Source organism: Pristiophorus japonicus, chromosome 1 (genome assembly GCF_044704955.1).
Source record: "Pristiophorus japonicus isolate sPriJap1 chromosome 1, sPriJap1.hap1, whole genome shotgun sequence".
NCBI lineage: Eukaryota > Metazoa > Chordata > Chondrichthyes > Pristiophoridae > Pristiophorus > Pristiophorus japonicus.
Window position 1 is genome coordinate 82856092 of NC_091977.1, and position 27204 is coordinate 82883295.

The following is a 27204-nucleotide window of genomic DNA, read 5'->3' on the forward strand; positions in this document are numbered from 1 at the left end:
CCCTGGCTAGAGAGTCTCGATCTCGGGGGCATTGTCTCAGGATAAGGGGTCAGACTTTTAAGACTGAGATGAGGAGGAATTTCTTCACTCAGAAGGTAGCGAATCTTTGGAATTCTCTGCCCCAAAGGGCTGTGGATGCTCAGTCATTGAGTATATTCAAGGCCGAGATGGATAGATTTTTGGACTCTAGGAGAAATTAAGGGATATGGGGATCGGGCAGAAAAGTAGAGTTGAGGTTAAAGATCATCCATGATCTTATTGAATGGCAGAGCAGGCTCAAGGGACTGTATGGCCTACTCCTGCTCCTATTTCTTATGGTATGTTATTAGTGCAGAACTAGCTTATCCAGAAATATAATTGGGATGGATCTTGCACTATACTGTAAACATGTTCAAAAGCAAGGTGGCTGCTAACACTGACAATTCATCAGAATATGGTATTGTAATTATAAATAAATATTCAAAACATATTAATCCAAGTTAACGCTGTAACAGTAGCAGACCTCCTGTGGCATTTCACACCGTAAATTGGTGGATGTGCTGCTTTACAATAATTGGGGTATTTATGCAATTTGAAGCAAAACATTAAGACCAACTAATTTACATTGACTGAATAAGTCAAATTCCACTTTTAGTATATGGCTTTCTGGGATTTTTGTCATTGCTTCAGTGACTGAATTCTGCAAATTTGTTCATTATAGAGAGAAACTCCAAATGAGTGACATATTTATTTACTGCTACATTAAAAAAATTTTAAGCTGAGGATCCACAGCAAAATGGATGCATCAGCTGGAGGTAGGTACCTGGCATTTAGCAGTACTTGGGGTTTGACAGAACTGAGGCTGCAACCACGGGGCCCCGGCATCGATGTGAAGGGGAAACCAAGCATTTGGTAGAATTGTGGGGTACAGAATGTGCTTTTTGGCTTATTCCAGTCTATCTTGTTTCTCTTTCTCTCACAAACAACGGACATTAATTACAATGCTTACATTTCCTAACTACCAACAGAATAGAGAGATAATCAGAGGCGGTTTGCTCGAGATTATTTCAAAATTCAATAAACTTGTTGGAAAAAGAATTCAAATTAGGATGATGAGGAAATGATAGCATGTCAGCTTGGGGCCTTTGCAGAAGTAAAACATTAATAGCTTTAATTTAAGTTTAATTGAAAACTTACTCAAATTCATTATCCAGTTTGCATTCAAGTCCTTTCCAAAAACATACAAACTGAAATATGATTGTAGACAGACACAATTTGACTTGAGAAAAATGAACTGTTTATAATTCAAACACAAGTTAAATTAAAGAGTGCTGTGTGTAAATCAACCCGTTATATATTAAGTGAGGCTCTGCCTTTACAAAATATAGATTTTACTTGAATAAAGCTTTTTAAATATGTCCTCCAGATTTTCCTCAAATAATTTCATTAAACACTACTAATGAATCCTGTGAAATTGTACACATGGGCAGACTGCAGGGTCTGGAATGAATTCAGAAAAGAGTAAAGACTCTGAGAAAATGTATCACATCCAGGCTTTTGGGATATGCTGAGGCAGTCAACAAAAAACTTTAATGAATATAATACAAGATGTGAAAGACATAAAAGACAATTCAGTGGGTAAATTTCAGTTATTGTGAAATATATATTTTTAATTTTATTTAAAACCTAATTTCAGTTACTGAGGGGGAAAATGGCAGCCAAAATTATATTCAAGAAGATTTTTGATGACTAGATAGAGTAATTGGTAGGTTCTCCTGAATGCTTATTTAGGACTGGTTGGTTGAGTTGGTCCCTTGTTGTTTCGCACTCACAGCTGTCTAGCCACTTTCCTCGCTTTTGATTCACATGGTTCGTACCTCTGCCATTCCAATTTGTTGCCACCTTATTTTGAGCCAATCAACAAAGTGTGACAGCAAAAAATAATATTAGTAGCATGATGCCAGGAAGTGTGTGCTGGATTTATTATAGATCGGTTAATGAACCAAACATCAATAGTTATCCATTGCACCATTAAAGCAAGCAACAACTTACAATTAGAAAAAAATTGCTGAAAATGCAAGGTTAGCAAAAGATACTGGTAAAATACTGAAAGGAAAAACAACTTCAGAGTAACACAAACACATATCAAATGTACCTTGAGAATGCTGATCCATAGGACTCTGTGGTGGTCCCATTCCAGCATGAGCAGCCCTCATTCCCATGCCTTTCATCTGACCATAATGCATTTCATCAGCCATCCCCTTGTCATCTATAGGCTAAGGAGGAAAAGAAGTCAAGTGAACACACATTTAGCATTTGCTTGATAAATAACTTTTACCATTTAACAGTGGGAATTCTTGTGAGCATCATGGCTTCAATAAAATATGGATTTTGGTAATATTACAATAGTATCTCTGTCAATGTTTTAGATTGCAGTTATAGTTAATTGCACAAATTGTTGTTTTCCAGAAAAGCAAGAGCCACACTATTCATAGGGTACTGTTCATAAACCATGAACCAAGTGTACTGTTCATAAGCCATGAACCTTGAAGAAGCCCTAGATACCCTGGCCTACAGTTGTATCCTGTTCCTACTGCAGATTTTTATAATTGAGATTGTTACTCACCAGATTACATTATGCCAAAGTGAAAGAAATCTAGTAATAAACTTGGGTAGTGGAAACAGGATACAAACTGGTAAGCTAATTATCTGTTAAAATTCACTCTCTGCAGAATTATTCCACCCCCCTGCACCCCCCACCTTTCACCATACCAAGATCAACAGGATGGGCAAAAAAGCAACCTGGTGTCAGATTCGAGGAGTTATGCAAGATCTCCTGCTCGCTCTCCATCCCTTTGGGGAAGTGCTAGCATATGTCCTGCATCTTTCCCCAATTACAGGGTTGATAATGAATGCTTGTCATAGGTAATTGTGGGTACAAACCTGCATTTTACCAATCCAAAGTAATATACTGCCACTGTACACAACATGATTCACATAAAAGATATGGGTGGGGGAGAACACAGATTATAAAGCTGCCAAGGCATTTGGATGACCACCTTACACAGAATATACAGCACAGAAATTGGCCATTCGGCCTTATTAGTCTGTGCTGGTATATATACTCCATTATATCTGCCTCATCTCAGCCTTTCAGCATATCTTTCGATTCCCTTTTCTCTCTCATGCTTGTTTCATTTCCTTTTGAAAGCATCTGCTTAAACTACTTGTGTTTATATCGCCAAACCTGTTTAATTAATTGAGACATCACTCCCAGTGAAAATTGTCTAACACATTCAAAAATTACTTCCAGATTTGGCGGTGTGCAGCCATGTGGATTTTTAACGTACCATCTTCAGGCTGCAGTGAGGAGCTGTGTGTTGGGGCCTGCAAAAGTTTTAAAATCAATACTCACACTTGACCTTTGAGTGTCAGTTTGGTCTGACTCATCTCTACATCAGAAAGTTGTGGGTTCAAGCCCCATTCCTGGGGCTGAAGCACATAATCTACTTGATACTCAAGTCCAGTATTGAGGGAGTGCTGCGATGTTGGAGATGCTATTTTTCCGATGATATTAAACCAAAGGCCTGTTCATGTAAAAGACTCCAAGGCACTAGTTGAACAGGATAAAAGGAGTTCCCCGGTGCCCTGACCACCATTTATCCTTCAATCAAACTCATGAAAATAGATTAACTGGTCATTTTCTCACTGATGTTTGTGACAACTATCACCACAATCAAAATAATTCATTGGCTATGAAATGCTTTGGGACGTTGATTTTGTGAACAGCACTACATGAATACAAATTTGAACACAAGAACAGAAGCATGAGGAGGAGTAGGCCACATGACCGCTTCAAGCCTGCTCTGCCATTCAATAAGATCATGGCTGATCTCAGACCTCAACTACACTTGCCTGCCCGATCTCCATATTCCTTGATTCCTCTAGAGTCCATAAATCTATATCTCAGCCTTGAATATACTCAATGACTCAGAATCCACAGCCCTCTGGAGTAGAGAATTACAAAGATTCACAATCCTCCGAGTGAAGAAATTCCTTATCATCTCAGTCTTACATGGTCAACCACTTATCCGGAGACTAATCCCTCTAGTTCTAGACTCTCGCACCAGGGGAAACAATCTACCCTGTCAATTCCCCTCAGAATCTTGTATGTTTCAATGAGATCACCTCTCATTCCTTTAAACTCCAGAGAATATAGGCCCACTCTACTCAATCTCTCCGCATAGGATAACCCTCTCATCCCAGAGATCAATCTTGTGAACCTTCATTGCACCAACTCTAAAGCATGCATGTCCTTTCTCAGATAAGGAGACCAAAACTGTGCACAGTACACCAGGAGTGGTCTCAGCAAAGCCTTGTACAATTGTACCAAGACTTCCTGGGGTCAAAATTGCCCCTTTCTTTAAGGCCTGTTACCACCGGAAATCGGCGGCCACGCTATGGAGTGCAATGGCCACTGATTTTTCGTGAAATGGCCGCCATCATCAAAATTTCACTCCTGCGGTATCCCAGCGGTGACCCGCGCTCCCCCACCACTGCTGCCGATCCGTCCCGTCCCCCCCACGTCGGCAAAATTCTGAGAAAATTTTCCTCCAGCCGTGCGGTGCCAAAAGCTACTTTTGTAAGGCGGTCCAGTGAGGCTGTGGCCTTCTAAAATGGCGGGGCGGCTCCCATTAAAAGAGAAGGACACACTGCCGCCATGTTGTTTTTCTGTGTCTGCCGACTGGCATGTCAGGCCGCCAATTATGCCCCCGGATTCGACCGAGTCGCCAACCGCTATGCTGATGACCGTGTACACTACACCTCGTCTCAATTTCCGCCCCTCTAATGTGCTCACCGCCGCATATCCGCCCCATTATGAGCAATTTCCGGACCGTCGAAAAAAAAGTCAAAGAGCGGAAATTCGCTCAAGAGGCCACCTCATCCACCGTGGCGGTAAAAACACTAGAAACAGGGTGCGTGCCTAATTGCTTGCTGCACCTGCATGCTAACTTTGTGTTTTCTGTACGAGGGTTATTTTCTTTGGAACAGAGGAGGTTGAGGAGAGATTTAATTGTGGTGTATAAAATTTTGAGGGACTTAGATAGAGTGGATAGGAAAGACCCATTTCCCTTAGCAGAGAGGTCAATAGCCAGAAGGATTAGAGGAGAGTTGAGGAGAAATATTTTCACCCAGAGGGTTGTGGGGGTCTGAAATTCGCTCCCTGATAGGGTGGTAGAGGCAGAAACTCTTAGTGCACTGAAAAAATACTTTGACATGCACTTGAAGTGTCGTAACCTAAAAGGCTACAGACAGAGCTGGAAACTGGGATTAGGCTAGATAGTTCTTTTTCGACCGGCATAGAAATAATGGGACGATTGGCCTCCTTCTGTGCTATAAATTTCTACAATTCTATAGAAACATAAAAAATAAGAGCAGTAGTAGGCCATTCGGCCCTTCGAGCCTGCACCGCCATTCAATATCATCGCTGATCCTCTATCTCAACACCATATTTCTGCTTTTTCCCCCATACCCCTTGATGCCTTTTATGATTAGAAATCTATCTATCTCCTTGTTAAATATACTCAGTGACTTGGCCTCCACGGCCTTCTGTGGTACAGAATTCCACAGGTTCATCACCCTCAGTGAAAAAATGTCTCCTCATCTCGGTCCTAAATTTCCCACCCCGTATCCTGAAACTGTGACCACTTGTTCTAGACTTCCCATCCTGGGGAAACATCCTCCCCGCATCTATTCTGTCCAACTCTGTCAGAATTTTATACGTTTCAATGAGATCCCCTCTCATTCTTCTAAACCCGAGTGAATACAAGCTTAGTCGACCCAATCTCTCCTCATAAGGCAGTCCTTCCATCCCAGGAATCAGTCTGGTGAATCTTCGCTGCACTCCCTCTATAGCAAGTACATCCTTTCTTAGGTAAGGAGACCAAAACTGCATACAATACTCCAGGTGTGGTCTCACCAAGACCCTGTATAACTGTAGTAAGGCATCCTTGCTCCTGTACTCAAATCCTCTTGCAATAAAGGCTAACACACCATTTGCCTTCCTAACTGCTTGCTGCACCTGCATGTTTGCTTTCAATGACTGGTGTAAAAGGTCACCCTTTGTACATCGACATTTCCCAATGACGAAGTATAGTAACTAAAGAATTTTCACAAAAGTACATCAACTGCAAATTTCAATGAACTGACAACACCAAAAGCTTCCAGTTAAGCTTTTTCTTTAGATATCGGCTGCCTAAACTGATTAAAGGTGTATCTCAGATTTAGAATATTTTCCACTGTGAAGGACAACGAGGTAATTGTCAAGTTGTTCATCATTTGTGATGAACCAAACAATTTAGGCTATCCGAGAGTATGAAAACATGGAAATGTATGGGATAAATCAAGACCTGGATCTTTGCTAGTGTCAGAGACAAAGCCCCAATGTGGTAGAAATACAGGAACTGCATTCAAAGGACATTGACTAGTGCCTAATGTATACGAGTATAGAGGTTAAGTGATTTCCTCCTGCCTAAAAGTGATATGCCTCCTCGAGTGCTGGAGATCTCTAGTTAGGATCATTAGTTTCATTCAGTGCAGCAATCTTGAGAAACTCTGACAAGAAGTTAGTGGCATCAGTCCCAGAACTGGTGTCAAGGCAATGGATTTTGCACTACAACCTGCTATATGCTGAGAAACATTTCATAGCTTATGATAGACTCAAATCCATTTTTAAGTTAGTTCAGTGGAAAATGCACTCAAATTCTTTCTCCCCACATTTAAGCAACCTGCATTTAAAACAGCAGATTTTTCTAAACAAGGTCAATTCCTGTTGATTCTGTTCATGCCAGTTATATAAACTCCACTACAGGGTCGTAGTACCAGGATGTTGATAGTTATATCACAGCAAGTCTGAACGGCACAGAAATCAATGTCTGTACCATCAATGGGAAGATTGATGACTCACTTTATTTCTCTAGTTAGGGTCAGGTGTACAGAAAAACTCAAGAGTCCCTGTATGAGCAATTTAAAGAAAGGCAGAAAATCTTGCATTTATATAATGCCTTTCACGACCACCGGACACCTCAAAGCGCTTTGCAGCCAATGAAGTACTTTTTGGAGTGTAGTCATTGTTGTAATGTGGGAAACGTGGCAGCCAATTTGCACTCAGCAAGCTCCCACAAACATCAGTGTGATAATGACCAGATAATCTGTTTTTGTTATGTTGATTGAGGGATAAATATTGGCCAGGACACCAGGGATAACTCTCCTGCTCTTCTTCGAAATAATGCCATAGGATTTTTTACGTCCACCCGAGAGCAGACAGGGCCTGTTTAACGTCTCATCTGAAAGGCAGCATCTCCGACAGTGCAGTACTCCCTCAGTACTAATTTTTTGTGCTCAAGTCTCTGGAGTGGGACTTGAACCCACAACCTTCTGACTCAAAAGGCGAGTGGCTGAATTTAGTGACTGGAGCTGGAGAAAAACAGGAACTGCATTCAAAGATCACTGACTAGTGCCAACTGTACAGTGCCATGGGAGCTTTTACATCTACTTAAGCAGGCAGATGGGGACTCCCACCCTTCTTTATCCAATTCCATCAACATGTCATAAATCATAAAAATTTACAGCACGGAAGGAGGCCATTTTGGCCCATCGTGCCCGCGCCGGCCGACCAAGAGCCATCCCAGCCTAATCCCACTTTCCAGCTCTCGGTCCGTAGCCCTGTAGGTTACGGCACTTCAAGGTGCACATCCAAATGTGGTGAGGGTATCTGCCTCTACCACCCTTTCAGGCAGAGTTCCACCCGACCCCCACCACCCTCTGGGTGAAAACATTTCCCCTCAAATCCTCCCCCCAATTACTTTAAATCTGTGCCCCCGTCTGCCAAGGGAAATAGGTCCGTCCTATCCACTCTAGCCAGGCTCCTTCACACCTCAATAAGGTCTCCCCTCAGCCTCCTCCGTTCCAAAGAAAACAATCCCAGCCTATCCAATCTTTCATCGTTAAAATTCTCCAGTCCAGGCAACATCCTCGCAAATCTCCTCTGTACCCTCTCCAAGTGCGATCACATCTTTCCTGTAACACAAGCGATCTGGGTAGTTTTATTGCAGACCCACAAGTGTAAATCACAAGCTGAAGTTAAACGGCAGGATACTAACTTCCTTCCTTTCCTTTCTCCCTCGTGCAATTTATGAAGCTTCCCCTTAAATGCATCTATTCTATTCGACTCAACTGCTCCTTGTGGTAGCGAGTTCTACATTCTAACCACTCCCTGGGTAAAGGAATCTTTCCTGATTTCTCTATTGGATTTATTAGTAACTATCTTATATTTATGGTCCCTAGTTCTGATCTCCCACACAAGTGGAAACATCTTCCCTATTAAATCTTTTCATAATCTTAAACATCTCTATCAGGTCATCCCTCAGTCTTCTCTTTTCTAGAGAAAATCACCCCAGTCTGTTCAATCATTCCTGATAGGTAAAGAAACATAGAAAATAGGCACAGGAGTAGGCCATTCGGCCCTTCGAGCCTGCACTGCCATTCAATGAGTTCATGGCTGAACATGCAACTTCAGTACCTCATTCCTGCTTTCTCTCCATACTCCATCTCTTTAGTCATAAGGACCATATCTAACAAACTGGCATCAACAACTCTCTGCGGTAGAGAATTCCACAGGTTCACAACTCTGAGTAAACAAGTTTCTCCTCATCTCGGTCCGAAATGGCTTACCCCTTATCCTTAGACTGTGACCCCTGGTTCTGGACTTCCCCAACATCGGGAACATTCTTCCTGCATCTAACCTGTCCAGTCCCGTCAGAATTTTATGTTTCTATGAGATCTCCTCTCATTTTTCTAAACTCCAGTGAGTATAAGCCTAGCCGATCCAGTCTTTCTTCATATGTCAGCCCTGCCATCCCAGGAATTAGTCTGGTGAACCTTCGCTGCACTCCCTCAATAGCTAGCATGTCCTTCCTCAGATTAGGAGACCAAAATTGCACACAATACTCGAGGTGTGATCTCACCAAGGCTCTGTACAACTGCAGCAAGACCTCCCTGTTCCTATACTCAAATCCTCTCGCTATGAAGGCTAGCACACCATATGCTTTCTTTACTGCCTGCTGTACCTGCATGCCTACCTTCAGTGACTGATGTACCATGACACCCAGGTCTCGTTGCACCTCCCCTTTTACTAATCTGTCACCGTTCAGATAATAATCTGCCTTCCTGTTTTTGCCACCAAAGTGGATAACCTCACATTTATCCACATTATACTTCATCTGCCATGCAGTTGCCCACTCATCTAACCTGTCCAAGTCACCCTGCAGACTCTTAGCATCCTCCTCACAGCTCACACTGTCACCCAGCTTAGTGTCAGCTGCAAACTTGGATACATTACATTCAATTCCTTTGTCTAAATCATTGTGTATTGTAAATAGCTAGAGTCCCAGCACTGAACCTTGTAGCACCCCACTAGTCACTGCCTGCCATTCTGAAAAGGACCCGTTTATTTCCACTCTTTGCTTCCTGTCTGCCAACCAGTTCTCTATCCACATCAATACATTACCCCCAATACCATGTGCCTTAATTTTGCACACTAATCTCCTGTGTGGGACCTTTGTCAAAAGCCCTTTGAAAGTCCAAATACACCACATCCACTGGTTCTCCCTTATCCACTCTACTAATTACATCATCAAAAAACTCGAAGATTTGTCAAGCATGATTTCCCTTTCAGAAATCCATGCTGACTTGAACCGATCCTGTCACTGCTTTCCAAATGCGCTGCTATTACATCTTTAATAATTGATTCCAGCATTTTTCCCACCACCGATGTCAGGCTAACCTCTATAATTCCCTATTTTCTCTCTCACTCCTTTTTTGGGGTATGGAGAGAAAGCAGGAAAGGGGTACCGAGGGAATGATCAGCCATGATCTTATTGAATGGCGGTGCAGGCTTGAAGGGCCGAATGGCCTACTCCTGCACCTATTTTTCTATGTTTAAAAAGTGGGGTTACATTAGGTACCCTCCAATCCATAAGTACTGATCCAGAGTCCATGGAATTTTGGAAAATGACCACCAATGCATCTACCAATTCTAGGGCCACTTCCTTAAGTACTCTGGGATGCAGACTATCAGGCCCTGGGAATTTATCGGCCTTCAGTCCCATCAGTTTCCCGAACACCATTTACTAATAAAGGATTTCCCTTAGTTCTGCCTTCCCGCTAGACCCTCAGTCCCCTAGTATTTTCGGGAGGTTATTCGTGTCTTCCTAATTTAAAAAAAAAGTATTTGTTCAACTGGTCAGCCATTTCCTTGTTCCCCATTATGAATTCACCTGATTCTGACTGCAAGGGACCTATATTAGTTTTCACTAATCTTATTCTCTTCACATATCTACAGAAGTTTTTGCAGTCAGTTTTTATGTTCCCTGCAAGCTTACTCTCATACTCTATTTTCCCCCTCCTAATTAAACCCTTAGTCCTCCTCTGCTGAATTCTAAATTCCTCCCAGTCCTCAGGTTTGCTGCTTTTTCTGGCCAATTTATATGCCTCTTCATTGGATTTAACACTATCCCTAATTTCCCTTGTTAGCCACTGTTGAGCCACCTTTCCTGTTTTATTTTTACGCCAGACAGGAATGTACAATAGTTGCAATTCATCCATGTGATCTTTAAATGTCTGCCATTGCCTATCTGTCAACCCTTTAAGCATCATTCGCCAGTCTATCCTAGCCAAATCACGTCTCATATCATCGAAGTTTCCTTTAAGTTCAGGACCCTAGTCCCTGAAGTAACTGTGTCACTCTCTATCTTAATGAAGAATTCTACCATATTATGGTCACTGTTCCCCACGGGGTCACGCACGACCAGATTGCAAATTAATCCTCTCTCATTACACAAGACCCAGTCTAGGATGGCCTGCTCTCTAGTTGGTTCCTCGACATATTGGTCGAGAAAACCATCCCTTATACACTCCAGGAGATCCTCCTCCACAGTACTGCTACCAGTTTGGTTAGCCCAATCAATATATAGGTTAAAGTCACCCATGATAACTGCTGTATCCTTATTGCACGCGTCCCTAATTTCCTGTTTGATGCCGTCCCTAATTTCCTGTTTGATGCCATCCCCAACTTCCCTACTACTGTTTGGTGGTCTGTACACAACTCCCACTAATGTTTTCTGCCCTTTGGCATTTTGCAGCTCTACCCATACAGATTTCACATCATCCACGCTGATGTCCTTCCTTACTATTGCGTTAACCTCCTCTTTAACCATTAACGCTACCCCAACTCCTTTTCCTTTCTGTCTATACTTCCTGAATATTGAATACCCCTGGATGTTGAGTTCCCAGCCTTGGTTACCCTGGAGCCATGTCTCCGGAAGCCCAATTACATCATATCCGTTAACTGCCATCTGCGCAGTTAATTCGTCCACCTTATTACGAATGCTCCTCACATTGAGACTCCGAGCCTTCAGGCTTGTTTTTTTTTTTAAAAACACTCTTTGTCCTTTTAGAATTATGTTGTAGTGTGGCCCTTGTTGATTTTCGACCTTGATTTCTCTGCCCTCCACTCTTGCTTTTCTCCTTCCCACCTTTTGCTTCTGCCCCCTTTTTACTTCCCTCTGCCTCCTTGCAGAGGTTCCCATTCCCCTGTCACATATTAGTTTAACCCCTCCCCAACAGCACTAGCAAACACTCCGCCTAGGACATAGGTTCCGGTCCAGCCCAGGTGCAGACCATCCGGTTTGTACTGGTCCCACCTCCCCCAGGAATTTGAATCCCTCCACCTTACACCATTCCTCAAGCCACGTATTCATCTGAACTATCCTGCTATTCCTACTCTGACTAACACGTGGCACTGGTAGCTTTTTAATTTAACTCCTAGCTCCCTAAATTCAGCCTCTCAGTTCTGGTATCATTCTAGTAAATCTTTGTGGTACATTTCCAGTACCCCTATATCCTTTTAATATGGAGACCAGAACTGCTCAGAGTACTGCAAGTGTGGTCTAACCAAGATTCTATAAAAAAGTTTAACATAACCTCTGCTTTTCAATTCTATCCCTCTAGAAATGAACCCCAGTGCTTTGCTTTTTTTCAAGAAATGGCTTTATAAACCTGCGTTGCTATTTTTTGTGACTTGTGCCTAAAAATATTTAGACCATTTAGACACGCAAGGCTAGATTTTCCCCAAGCAGTTTTGTCGGTGCACTGACCTCAAGCGCGCCGACTTTGCGCCGGGAAAAACTTGCCCCATCCTGGCCGCTGTGTACAGTCCCCGGAGTCCTGTCATGGTGTTGATGGTGAAGTGGGGGTGGGGCGGAGCCAAGCCAAACGCCCGCGCCGAAAACAGTGCCGGCACCTTCGCCCATGCGCAGTGGTGCTGGCCCCGACGTGCGCTTGCGCAATAGAGAGAAAACTTGGCACTCTGCCATTTTTAAAGAGCATCGCATCCCCGATGAAAAGCACAACAGCTTCTCCCGTCGCTCGGCGGGCTCTCAACCCCCCGCCTCCCGCCTCCGGGCGATGAAATGCGCAAATCCAGCAGCTGCAACTTCTCCGGTCCACAAGCTCGCACTTCTCCGGTGAGTCTTCCCTCCCCTATCCCAGGCCGAATGGCCACACACACAGGCCGGCCTGCTGCCTTTCCCGGGCAGACTTTAAAGATAAGGTAGAATTTACTTTTTTTTATTGTACTTTATTGGTTTGAGCTTTTCCATAATGTTTGCTGCTTGGTAGTTGAGATCTTCTCCAGTTCCCTTCCCTCCCCTAATGTCTGCTGAATGTGCGCTTTTTCTTAACTGCCCGCAATGTTTTTCAGAGCTAGCCAAACACGCTGACCCAAGTGGATTTGGAGTACGTTTTTGCTGGCCAAAGTGGCATAAATGGTCAAAACTTGCGCAAGTTTCTGGGAACGCCCCCTTTTGAAAAAAAATTGACCTAAAAAAAAAATCGTACCTAACTGACTTACTCTGGAGCAAATTTTGCAGGGGGAAAATGGCATTTTCTAACTTACGCCAGGAAAAACAACTTACTCCAAAAAAATATTGATGCAAGTCATGGTCAATGTTGGGCCCTTATTTTCCAAGGAGTATGTGGCCTCCTTATTCTTCCTACCAAAATGTACCACCTCACACTTGTCTATATTGAAGTTCATTTGCCAATTACACACTCATTCTGCAAGTTTGCAAATGTCTTCCAGTATTTTGTCGCAGTCCTTCTCTCTATACACACACTACACCAGCCGCCCCCACCCCCCAAATTGGTGTTGTCTGCAAATTCTGAAATTGTACTGATGAAAGATCATCGACTTGAACCCTTAACCATTTCTCTCCACAGATGCTGCCTGACCTGCTGAGTATTTCCAGCATTTTCTGTTTTTATATGAAATTGTACTTACGATTCCAGAGTCCAAGTCGTTCTATGTAACTAATGAACAACAATGGTCCTAGCACCAATCCTTGCAGAACACAACTTCACACCTTTTGCCAGTCTGAGTAACTACCTTTAACCCCCACTCTCCATTTTCTGTTTTGCAACCAGCTTGCTATCCATTCTGCTACTTGTCTCCTCACTCCACGTGTTCTGACCATAGACATGACGGTACTATGACTTATCAAAGGCTTTTGAAAATCCAAATACAGGGTACATTACATCTACTGCATAATGCTTATCTACCCTTTCTGTTACTTCTTCAAAGAATTTAATAAGGCTGGTTGAACAGGATCTTCCCTTTTGAAATCCGTGGTGATTACTCTATTATATTTTCAGTTTCTAGATATTTTTCTATTTCATCTTTGAGTAAGAATTCTATTATCTTTCCTACCACTGGCATTAAGCTAATTGGTCTATTAGTTCCCTGGACTTGTTCTATCTCCTTTTTTAAATTTAGGAATCACATTAGCTGTCCGCCACTCCTCTAGCACTATTTCCCTTTCTGATGAATTTTTCTATATATGTGTAATAGTGTCTCTGCTATCTCGTCCCCAACTTATTTTTATATGCGTGGATGCAATCCATCCAGACCAGGAGTTTTATTCTTTCGAAGTTTAATTGGTTTATCAATTATCTCCCCTTTTTCTATTTTAAATATCTTTATATATTTTTTCATCTCTTCTAATGTCACATCCACTATGTTGATCTCCCTGGTAAATACCAAGGCAAAGTAATTATTTAATATTTCTGCCATTTCAATGTCACCATCTGTGAGTTTATCATATGTATCCCTTAGTGGTCCTATCGTAGTCTGTTTTTTTGTTATTTCGGTGTCTGTAGATGTTTTTTTTAAACTTGCACAATAAATAGATCATGGAAACTCAATGTGTGTTGAAAATAATTTGTGCTCAAAATTTCTGTCGTTTGCACTGGTTTGGCTGTTTTTTGAGCAAATTGCGCTGAAAAACCAGCACAAACTAGCAGAAACTCCAGGCCCTTGTGCAAAAAAGATAGATTTCTTATACTTTAAGTGTACTGTCCAAGATACTAACAAGTTTCAGCAGTATACCTTGCCTTTCTACGTCTGGTATGCCCAGACAAGCATAACAAATTTCAAACCTAAAAGATGAAGGGCCCAAGTTTGCCCCCTCTGCTAGTACGGCACACCTCCACTTTGTAGAACAGAAACGGCGCCGATTTTTTACCTCCGTATTCTCCCCGTTGATTCCAGGCCTGTGGCGTAGCGCATCGGAACGCGTGGAGGGCGGAGCCAGGTCCCGGCGCTGAAAACAGTGCCGGGACCTCATCACATGCAGGTTGTGTGGGAGGGGCCCGAAGCACGCCGCCCCTAGCCCTGGCCGAATGGGCTCCCTCATCGGCGGCCAGAGTGTGCTTTGCAAGCTTTGTCAACTCTGAACTGACTATAAAACTCTTGAAGAGTTTCTGGGGGTCTGGGTTTGTAACTCTCGATCAGACGAACCGGGGATTCATGCGGGTGTTTGATGCCATGTCGGACATCAGTCTAGACGTGCCAAACACTTACAGGACTCTGAAGGGGTTTGTGGACCATTGTCATCAGCAAACGGTCATCACCAAGGTCAGTGCTCCAAACGTGAAGCCAGGCCCTCAGAGAGGACAGGAGTAGCTGCGTCGCGCAGGCAGCCCAGCAAGCGGTCCCGACAGCAGGAACAGATGCGCCTGAGCAGAGGGAATATCCACCATATCTCGGGCCAACGGAGCTGGTTCCAGACCTTCCGAAGGATTTGTACCATTTGATCAAGAGGGTATCTCTCTCGCTCTCCTCCCCCCACCTTCCTCCTTCCCCTCCCCACCCTCCTCCTTTCCCCCCCCCACCCTCCTCCTTTTCCCCCCCACCCCCCTCACGCCCCTCCCTTCTCTCCCCCTACTCCCCTCCCCCCTCACTCCCCTCCCCTCCCCTCACTCCAAGTCCTGGCTGAATGGTCTCCCTCATCGGCGGCCCACTGCCTTCCTGGGCCTTGTTTAGGTAGGACCTTTATTTTTTGTGTGTTATGGATTGATTGATTATTACTTCGGTCTTGGTGCTTTAGGTGCAAGGTTCCTTCTATTTTTTTTATTTGTTAATTAATTGTTTTAGTTTTTGTGCTTTAAATGTATTTACCTGCACCGATTCCTTAACTCTAGGTAAGGTTTTTCTGTGTGGATAGAAGTGGCAACATGCACTGGCCTAAGTTAGTTTGGAGCAACTATTTGCTAGCCAATAGGGGCAAGTGGCTGGGAACGACCCCTTTTGAAAAAAAAACGGAACCAAAACAAAACCTAACGAACTCACTTACACTGGCGCAAATTAAATGGCCAGAATTGCAACTAAAAAGATAGTCCAGAAAAATCAAGTTGTTCCAAAAAAAAAAAGGAGCAACTCCTGGGGAAACTTCAGCCCGAAGAGAACAGAAAATGCTGGAAAAACGAAACAAAAACAATGAATCCTGGAAATACAAAGCAGGTCTGTCAAAATCAGTAAAGAAAAAAGCCAGGTTTACATATCGGGTGCAATCCTTTGTCAGAATTGCATTGTTTAAAAATGTAATCAAATTTCATGCACTACATGCTTTAGTACATATTTCATAGGCAATATATTTTTGATTTTCTTCAGACATCATTACCTTGTGCATTTGGTGCATGCTATCCTGCTGGTACTCACTCGGACCTTGGAGTGGTATTGAATGAGTTACGGTTGACGGTCCTGGACTGGGACCCATCATACTATGTACTGAACCCGGTGACGGTCCTGGTCCTGGGCTCGGGCCTAGAATAGGCCCGGGAGATGGACCTGGTCCTGGAGATGGCCCAGGGTGAGGCATCCCACCAGAGGGATCTGTAGGAGTCGACATCTATGCCAGTTTTGCTGGTTATCTTGAAGAAATTCTGTCAAAAAGAACAATGGAACATAAACTCAAAGTAGTAAAAAATATATTTTACTATAAACAGTTTTCTCTAAGCATATTACCCTAAAAGGAAATATGCTCACACACTTGCATGCAAAAGGATAAGAAGATAGTGAAACTATTCACGAGTCTTTGTGTTTTTGAAATTGTTGCATTTAGTCATAGGATAGCAAACGAATCACGTAACCGCTGGTTTAGTCACAAGAAATCTTAATGTGAAAAATAGATGGTAAGGTGACAAAAGCAATGTTACACCTGCCATTTTGCACTAACACTATCAAATTACATTTCCCTAATGTGCCCATTTCCTTACATGGTGTAATATTCAATAGCAACTTTTTTTTCCCCCTTGTGCGAAGGTGTTATTTTTAGTCATTGAGATTTTCATAAATTCACAGAGTATAGAAGACAGCACAGCAGTTTACATACATTATGCATACCAACATCTGTGCTTTCATGCTAGACTACCCACAATTTCAGATTTTGAAAAACAAAAAAAAACACCGGTGCTGGCAGAATACTATATGCACAAGACAGCAGGGTTGTCATGTCAGAAACGGTTTTTCTATGGCATGCTCTGAAGCAGATCTAGAAATTATTTTTATCTACTGTATTCCTGATTACTGACAGAGCCCCAAGGCCCTTACTTATTGATGCTACCCAAAAAATTTGCTGTATTGTAAATTTGATTAACTGTACTCCACAGAAAGAGGACAACCAATAAACAAAAATAAAAGGAGTCAGCAGAATAAGGCTAAGGACTGATGCAGATTTTATTATTTGCAGTACTACAGAACATATTTTCTATAGTATGTATATGGAATAAAAACAACCTCCTCCTCATTACAGCATCCTGGCAATTGGATTGTTTAGAGAGGCGGCGTCATTTTTGATGGTTCCCGTCTGCAGCCAACAATTAATAAGTGGCATTTAGCAAAATCTCTATTAAACCGAGTAAACAGAGAGAAAGCGCTCTGTCAGTATCAGGTAGTTTCTATTCAGTCATTTTATTCAAGGCCTAAAACTAACAGTTGCCAATCAGCAAATGTCAATTTGTCTGGACTTTTGGGTGAATTCCTGACCTTCGGGGGAGGTGGGGGGGGATGGGGAAAAAGAGAAAAGAAATACAGCAGCGGTCTTCCAGTGAAAATTTTAACAATTCACAGCCTCATTTCACATCCATCAAAAACCAAGACAAGAGGAATGAAGGATTCCTTTCCCTGACATAAAGGGTCAATTAACAAAAACAGCTTAGGCAGTCCTAATTAACTTCGACAAACATCAACTGACATATCAGCAATCTCACAAGGTGGAAGTGAAAGGTTACACTAGTGCACAGTTGACTGGTTCGCAAGGTTTAGGTACATCTATAAACCTGAGGAGATCAAACTTGTGCCGAGCATGACCTGAGGTTATTTGCTGCTGTCACCATTTCTATCTTTTTACTCATCAGCCATTAGTACCACTCTTGCTCTTTCAAATAAAAATTAACAGAATATATGAAATTAAAGTAAGCCTAACAAGTACCAGGAAAACAAATTACATGCGTCAAGGAACAGGTAAAACAAATTGCTTGGATCTTTCTTCACTCTGCAGCTCCACTGACAGGATGGCTACTCCCTGCAATGTAAGAAATTGATGTGCCAGTTTACTTTTCTCCCTCAGGGTCCCCTAATCCCCAGTTCTGCACTACCAGCTGCTCTGTTGAGAAATGCACACATACAGTAGCATTTGAGTGGCAGTCACTTGTGTGCCTCAAATCCACAGCCACAACTGTGCAAAGCAACTATCTGAACTGCCTATGTCAGGATATTCCAAGCAAGATAGATTGAGACATATCAGATCATCAGCAATTTATCAAAGAAAAAGATTTCCATCATTTTTTTTGGCTAATGGAGGCAGCCTTGGATTGCCACCTGCATAGAATTAGTTTTCTTAAAAATTATACTTTCACAAACTGCCACCTCATTTTCTACTTTTGATGAACGGACATGCATTTATGTAGTGCCTATGGTCAACCCAAAGCGCCAATGGATTACTTTTGAAATGTAATAAGTGTTTTATAGGCAAACACAGCCAATTTGCATATAAAGTCTGACAAAACAATGAAATTAATGATCAATTAACCTGTTTTTGGTAGTGTTGAGGGATAAATGTTGGCCAGGACACTAATAGAACTTCACTGCTCTAAATATTACCACTGGCATCCACCTGAGCAGGTAAATGGGGCATTAGTTTAATGTCTCATCCGAAAGATGTCATCTCTGTATTCCCTCAATACTACATTAAAATGCCATGGTAGATTATGTGCTCAAATCCTGGAATGGGGCTTAAACCCATGATCTTCTGACTCAAACAAGTGTACGACCACAAAGCCAAGACTAACATTTAAGAGAAAGGAGTAAATACTTTAAATGCTACACATCTTGAATATACAAGTAACAAGCAGATTTCTAATGAGTGATTTGGTAATACAGGTGATCATTGTGATCACTAACATTGCGGTTCAAAACAACAGCATCAATCTGCATTTATATTGCACCAGAAAAAGCCTCAGAGGTGTGAGGAAAAGATGCCAAGCATAAGTGACCAAAACTTGGTCAAAAAGCTAGATTTTCAGGAGGGGCTGAAAAAGGGAAATGGAAAGAGAGAATTGCAGAGAGCAGAATGTACACAGCCAGGGAACATTGAGACAATAGGTACAAGAGAGGCCATGGAACGAATTAAAGACAAGAACAAGCATTTTAGATTTACGTCGTTGAGAAACCGGAGCTAATAGAGGTCAGCAAGGCAAAGTGATAGGCAAGTGGAAGTGGGATAGGATATGTGCAACAGGGCTTTTGAAGAGCTTGAGTTTATGGAGGATGCAGGTTGAGAGACCGACAAGGAAAACATTGGAGTAATCAACATTGGAGATGATAAAGGCCTGTAGGAGGGTGTCAGTGTCAAGATGAGTTGAGGTAGGGGCAGAGGCTGGCAATGTTAAGAGATCAAAGTAGACAATCTCTGTGCTAGAATGGATATTGGGTTGAACATAAAGCAAAGGCTGTGAATGGTCTGATTTAACCAGAGACTGTGGACAAAAAGGGGAATTAACTCAATGGTGAGGAAGCAGAAGACAATGCCTTTAGTTTTTCCATTATTCAGCTGGAAGTGAAGACTCATCCAAGGCTAGATATTAGACAAGCAGTCCAACAACATAGGTATTGAGGGGACAAGAGAGTTGGTGGGGAGGTGGAGCTGCATGTCACGAATGTGCATGTGAAAGCTAACCTTTTGGCTATAGATAATATCAAGAGGTTGCATATAAATAAAAAGAGGGGATCAAGGATGGATCCTGGGGCATATAAATAAAGAAGAGGATCAAGGATGGATCCTGGGGAATACTGAGAGATAACTGCACAGGTGTGGAAAGAGAAGCCATTGCTATAGATCATCCGACTATGATCAGATGGGCAAGAGTGGAACTGGATATGGGCAGCCCCACAGAGCTGAGCAATGGAGGAAAGACATTTGTGTTCATGGCTGGAAGGTGAGATGCAGAGGCCCCAACCAGGTATTAGCAACAAGAGAAAGCAGCTAGGTTTCATACCCCCACAACCCCATCACCTGCTCAATCACTCGTATAAAGCCATTACTGTAGATTATATAAATGTTTTTGCCAGTACCTACAATAGTTTTTCAAGTTTCCTGAGTGAGGAATGTTGACAAAGCCTAGATGCAGGCGCTACTTAGCCAACACTAGGCATATTTGTGCAGTGTAAATCAGTTAGAAATATGCTGAGATTTTTTTTTAAGCCAAAGCTAAATTTGGGTTTACAATATACATATTACTGGAACAATTGCTTCCAAGTAACAAGTGTTCAGCTTTTAGACTCTTCATTTTGAGCACTAGAATGTAGATTTATCAGCCATACTTAATCCATTCTAATAGAAATTGGCCATCAGATGGTAAATTACTGTAAAAATTCCTAAATATTTGAAGAAAAACCTGCTTACACAATCACTGTTCAACAGTCTTGAATTTCTGGATATTGCACTTCATTATTTGCCACATAGATTTTTAAAAAGCTGCCACAGCTGACTAAATGTCCTGAACAGTAGGATATGTTAACTACAGTAACCCAAGTTTGAACCAATTTTTCCGAACACCTTAAGTAGTTTGGTTGGTCCCACACTATAGACATAACTGAAAGAAAAAATCCTGGGACAGACTCCAGCTTGTGTTTGTATTAATATTTCAATCAAATTGCTTTTGAAAATGTGAAGATAATATTGAACACTAAGTGATAGAATGAAAGTTGTCTGATTAGACCAGGAGACACACAATAACACTCTATAATCCCTTTGTGAACACAGTAAGCTTCTTACATTTGCTTTGTATAAGCTCCCAAGACATCAACGCATAAAAGGACACCATTGGATTCTGCCAGTTATCCCTAAAGATTTGTCACCTTGTATGAAAGGCTTTTTCTGCACCATAATTGTCAGGAACAAAATAATCATTGTTTTATATAACAAGGGGAGTGGCACGATTTCATAAGAGTCTCATTCTCCATTGGCAACAGCTACTAAAAATGAAGGTTACAGCCACATACCAATGAGAGCTGCGATATTTACATTTTAATGGCAGATCAGGCCCAACTGCAAAAATCAAAAACCTGCTGGCTGAGATATATCAGATTCAACCCTTTCAGTGCTGAATAGCAGATAATAAAACTAACATTTTTTAATCAAATAGTACAGTACCTCCGGTTCCCGAGCCCAGCCTTCTCCCCTATGAAGCCCAGGCAACTCAGTTCTGTTAGTACTTATATTTCATACATATTGCTTTCTTCCATTTTTACTTTGTGGGCCTGGAGGTTTTGAAAATGCCATTCTTATCAATGTTGCCTTATTGGCAGATATATCCTAAATCAGAATGCCAAGATCTGTTTGTATCAGCAATTTGAGATACATGTAAATAAATAGGATCATGGATCTAAACTTCATATCTGGTCCCCAAGGCTCCCTGGTGTGCACACAAGTGGCTCACAAGGACAAAAGGCATTGACATTGCTGCCTTACAGGAAAGCGCAAGCCAAATAATACAAAAAAAATCCAAAGGAATATGATGCTAAGCCAGCACTGCAGAACACTTCACTGGAAAAAATTAACAATTCCAACTAAGTGTCAAGAAATTAAGAAAAACTATACATCAGTATTATTTAAACAGACAGGATTACTTTATCTTCCTTTCCACCACCTATCCATCAGGAGAATACAAAACTGAGTAACCAAACACCACCAGTAAGAAGTAGAAACCACAAAAATAGACAAGTAATTTATGACCATTAGCCCTGCAAATTGAAACTTAAGCTCACTGCTAGATTTTTATTGTAGACAGCAACATAGACATTAATATATCTTTATAAATACATTTGAAATCCATTTTCACTTTTTTACGCCATTATGGAGTAGAAATATGTACTGTAACTGTAAAAGGGAGTGCAGTGCAGCTGAAGTGGTGATAAAAATGAGAGATGGAGGTAAAGTTATGCAACACACAATTCCTTCAGCTGCTACATCACCACATCGCACTGGTTTATTTTGCAGCAAAATATATATACCACACGCTGCAACATTTTCAACAGAACTTTACAATTACTTTTTCTTCGACTGCATTTTTCGAGGCTCAAAATGGTTAGATCGTCCCTACCAAAAGGCTGTTAACACAATTGTATCTCTTGTATGGGGATTAACAGCCTTTGAGAATTATAATCAAAGTTCCCTTCAAGCAGAGCAACAACAAAATAACAAATAAATGAACACAAACAGATCATCTTCAAAGAGGAGGATGGGGGGGGGGGTGTCAGAAACCCCGCATTAATTACCCGCCGAGCCAGCAACGCCAAACTGGACCTGGCGAGGGTGCTCAGCGCGTGTTCAACACAACTTCACCCGGCTTGCTTCAAACTGCAGCCTCGGGGAGAAATTCAACCCATAGCGAGGCCTCAAACACCACCAAAAGGCGGAGGGCCGGACAAGGTTTACAGAATGAAGTGAAACCAAATACAATCCGTGCTGGAACCCGAGCGGGCCGCGGCCTAGAGCCCGGGCCGGGCCGGGCCAGACCCGACTGGGCGGGCGGTGACTGGCCGCAAACCCAACCACACAAGTCAAACGCGCGGCCGGAAAATGTCCCCACCGCCTGGGCCGGGAAGGGAGCAGATTGTTATCCGGAGCCGCCGCCGGAACCTTTTCTCCCGGTGTTTTTGGGGAGCCTAAAGACGGAGCGGCCGGACGGGAAAAAAATATAACAACCCCCCCCCCCCGCCGCCGCCATAACGGCAGCGAGCGCCGCCCGGCTAAAGATTCAGTAAAGGAAAACCCTCCGGGGCTGGGCCCCGCTCGGTAACCGGCTCAACAAACCTGCGGCATTAATCAGGCCCGGGGCCGGGCGGGCGAGGCCTGGGGCTGGGAGTCAGGCCTAGAACTGCGGGCCGTGCCGATGTAACCACGAGACGGGCAGGCCCGAAGGCGGAAATAAGCCCGGGCAGAGAAACAGCCCGAGCCGGAGCGGCTGCGAGAGATTTAACCGACCCGGACTGGAACCTGACCGCACCGGGCCCCGCTTCCCTTCGCACAGACTGAGCCTCCCAACTTAATAACTCCCCAGCTTCACAAACCACAAGCGACCCCGCCAAAAAAAAACACACGTCTACCCTATAAAGTGCATTAAAAAATAAAACTTTAAAAAAAACTACAGCTTAAAATTTCAACTGTATCTAACACAGAAATCTTACCCTTCAATATCACATTCATTCATTCACTGACTCACTCCAGGGCATCGGAATTTGTGAAAACAGTTGGGGGCGCTTTTACTTATATATTTATTATTTTTTTATATATTGTAACCTTTTTTGAGGAGTTTTTTTAATTGAGTGGCAAAGAATTGTTCTCATTGGTGAAGTGACAGCCATCAACTTCCCTTTCCCTTCAATCCTCTTCCTCCTTTTATTTCGTTATTTTCTCTAGCTCACCAACAACTAGCTTGACAGGAAATCCCGCCTCTACACTCCAAGTTCATTGGATACTGTACTTGCAAGTACAACACCCATCATTTCAGCAAACCCCACCAATCCTGCATTTGTTCAGAAAATACCAGAAGTTAGAAAACATTCAACTGCAGAAAGATCTATCTTCTCCTGTTCCCTCGCCTTTCGCCCCATTCTTTTTCTCTTTGCTCCCAACATGTTAATTTTTTTGTATTTCTACCTGTGCAATAGTAGGTATCGTGTATCAAACAGATAATCAAAAATACTACACTGTTGGGGGGAGGGTTGTGGTTCAAATGTGGAGGGAAATATAGAAACATAGAAAATAGGTGCAGGAGTAGGGCATTCGGCCCTTCGAGTCTGCACCACCATTCAATAAGATCATGGCTGATCATTCACCTCAGTACCCCTTTCATGCTTTCTCTCCATACCCCTTGATCACTTTAGCTATAAAGGCCATATCTAACTCCCTCTTGAATATATCCAACGAATATATCCAAGGAAGGAAGCTGGCCTCTATTTTGCCTGAGTCTGGAGAAACATTGGGTATGAGCCAATGCCACTAATACAAAATATGGAGGGAAGCAGCCCAAGATTAAGCTATGGGGTGTAAATAGGCTTTCAACCCTCCAGGATTGTCCTGGAGTCTCCAGGAATTGAAAATAAATTTCCAGGACATTGCTGTGAGCAACCCTGGAGAAAAAAATCATGGGGCATTAAAAAGAAATGCATGGGTCTTTTCATTTTCTTTGAATTCATTTGTTTATTACATAAAAATATTGGAGACTGACAAACCGTCAATAATCATCAAATTGGATGATGAAGGCAAGGGTTTTAAGGAATATAGAACCAAGTCGGGCAGATGGAGTTAAAATACAGATAAGCCATGATCTAATTGAATGGCAGAACAGACTCAAGGGTCTGAATGGCCTACTCCTGTTCCTATGTTCTTCCTATGCAGAGTCTGTGAAGACTGTTCACTTTATAATTGGAGAGAGAAGGCGGTGCACCACAATGATGGAATATTGGGCGACCAATGGCAAGAGTTTGGGGGCGGGGCTTTTGGAGGTGGGAGCTCATGTGCAGGAATACATCCAACCAGAGTTGGCAATCCGAAGATGGATTCATATTTTAAATTTCACTTGATATCGTTTGGGGATCAGAGAATATTTATGAACATAAGAACATAAGAAATAGGAGCAGGAGTAGGCCATTTGGCTCCTCGAGCCTGCTCCGCCATTCAATAAGATCATGGCTGATCTGAACATAACCCTTTACTCCCTTATCGCTCAAAAATCTGTCTATTTCCACCTTAAATATATTCAATGTCCCAGCCTCCACAGCTCTCTGAGGCAAAGAATTCCATAGATTTACAACCCTCTGAGAGAAGAAATTTCTCCTCATCTCAGTTTTAAATGGGTGACCCCTTATTCTAAGACCATTTCCCCTAGTTTTAGTTTCCCCTCGGAGTGGAAATATCCTCTCTGCATCCACCTTGTCGAGCATCCTCATTATCTTATAAGTTTCAATAAGATCACCTCTCATTTTTCTGAACTCCAATGTTTATAGGCCCAACACACTCAACCTATCCTCCTAAGTCAACCCCCTCATTTCAGGAATCAACCAAGTGAACCTTCTCTGAATAGCTTCCAATGCAAGTACAGGCAACTCTCAATTATCTGGGTCCCTCGGGTATTGGGCTATTCTGGGTAAACGATTTTTCCATTAGGGTGAGTCTACATTTTAAAGTTAAAACTTTAATGAATAAATACAATTGTTAGGGCGAGTTTACATTTATAAGTTAAAACTTTAATGAATCAATACAATCAGCTACAAACAGTAACAAAAGATGGACATTACCAGTATGCATGTACAGGTTCTGTGCCTGGAACCCGGTGCCAGCACTGCCCCCGTTCCCAACGTCATCGGCGGCCGCGAGAGACAGCGGCTGCAGCAGTGCGCACACACACCAGCAAAGTGAGGGCAGAGCAGGTTAATTTTTACAGCGACAGAGAGAGAGAGTATGTGAGAGAGAGAGTGTGCGAGTGTGAGAGAGAGAGAGAGAGAGAATTTGTGAGAGAGAGAATGAGCAAATACAAATGAGCATAGTGTTTGGAAGGCTATTTTTCCAAATTATTTGGAGCTGTCTTTTCACTTGTTCGCAACAGAATTTTAAATCCCGTTACAACGGTTTCCCGTTGGATCCGTGTACAGATAATCAAGAGTTGCCTGTATATCCTTCCTTAAATACAGGACCAAAACTGTACACAGTACTCCAGGTGCGGCCTCACCAATACCCTGTACAGTTGTAGCAGGACTTCCCTGCTTTTATACTCTATCCCCCTTGCAATAAAGGCCCCAACATTCCATTTGCCTTCTTGATTGCTTGCTGTATCTGCATTCTAACCTTTTGTGTTTCATGCACAAAGACCCCCAGGTCTCTCTGTACTACAGCACTTTGCAATTTTTCTCCACTTAGTCCCATTATTTTACCTAGTACTACTTCATTAGTGATAGTGATTGTATTAAGTTTCTCTCTACTTATAGCCCATTGATTATCCACTATTGGGATGTTTTTAGTGTCTTCTACCATGAAGACCGATACAAAATATTTCTTCAACGTCTCTGCCATTTTCCTGTTCCCCATTATTAATTCCTCAGTCTCATCCTCCAGAGGACCAACATTTACTTTAGCCACTCTTTTTCTTTTTATGTACCTGTAGAAACTCTTCCTATCTGTTTTTATATTTCTTGCTAGTTTACTTATTTCTGCCAAAGTGGTTAACCTCACATTTTCCAACATTATATTCCTTCTGGCACGTTTTTGCCCACTCACCTAGCCTGTCTATATCCCTTTGCAGATTTTTTGTGTCCTCCTCACAATTTGATTTCCCATCCGTCTTTGTATCATCAGCAAACTTGGCTACATTACACTCAATCCCTTCATCCAAGTCATTAATATAGATTGTAAATAGTTGAGGACCCAGCATCGATTCCTGCGGCACCCCACTGGTCACGGTTTGTTAACTGGAAAATGAACCATTTATCCGACTCTCTGTTTTCTGTTAGTTAGCCAATCCTCTATCCATGCTAATATATTACCCCCAACCCCGTGAGCTTTTATCTTGTGCAATAACCTTTTATGTGGCACCTTATCGAATACCTTCTGGAAATCCAAATACACCATATCCACTGGTTCCCCCTTATCCACCCTGCTTATTACATCCTCCAGCAAATTTGTCAAACATGATTTCCCTTTCATAAAATCATGCTGACTCTGGTTGATTGAATCATGTTTTCCCAAATGTCCCACTACTGCTTCCTTAATAATGGACTCCAGCATTTTCCGAATGACAGATGTTAGGCTAACTGGTCTATAGTTTCCTGCTTTTTGTCTGCCTCCTTTTTTAAATGGGGCGTTACATTTGCAGTTTTCAAATCTGCTGGGACCATCCCAGAATCCAGGAAATTTTGGTAGATTCATCATAGGCAGTCCCTCAGAGTCGAGGAAGACTTGCTTCCACTCTTAACATGAGTTCTTACGTGACTGTACAATCCAATACAAGAATCACAGTCTCTGTCACAGGTAGGGCAGATAGTCGTTGAGGGAAGAGGTGGATGGGACTGGTTTGCCTCGCGCTCTTTCCGCTGCCTGCGCTTGATTTCTGCACGCTCTTGTCGACAAGACTCGAGGTGCTCAGCGCCCTCCCGGATGCGCTTCCTCCACTTAGGGCGATCTTTGGCCAAGGTCTCCCAGGTGTCAGTGGGGATGTTGCACTTTATCAGGGAGGCTTTGAGGGTGTTCTTGTAATGTTTCTGCTGCCCACCTT

General features: G+C 42.5%; 1 protein-coding gene across 3 annotated transcripts in view; it reads right to left on the reverse strand.

Annotated features, from left to right (window-relative positions):
- Positions 1-23332, reverse strand: part of LOC139264606 (probable global transcription activator SNF2L2) — a 171616-nt gene extending 148284 nt beyond the window's left edge. Inside the window, exons 1-3 of one of the 3 annotated variants that reach the window (XM_070881356.1) lie at positions 23123-23332; positions 16056-16317; positions 2135-2255 (exon numbers count right to left, since the gene is read on the reverse strand). In XM_070881356.1, the coding sequence (XP_070737457.1) occupies positions 2135-2255; positions 16056-16283 (349 nt within the window). In that variant the 5' untranslated portion in view covers positions 16284-16317; positions 23123-23332. Of the gene's footprint in view, positions 1-2134; positions 2256-16055; positions 16318-22748; positions 22938-23122 lie in introns of those variants that run through there. The other 2 variants (XM_070881337.1, XM_070881346.1) reach the window with 2 other exon arrangements.
- Between the last annotated feature and the right edge of the window lie 3872 nt (positions 23333-27204).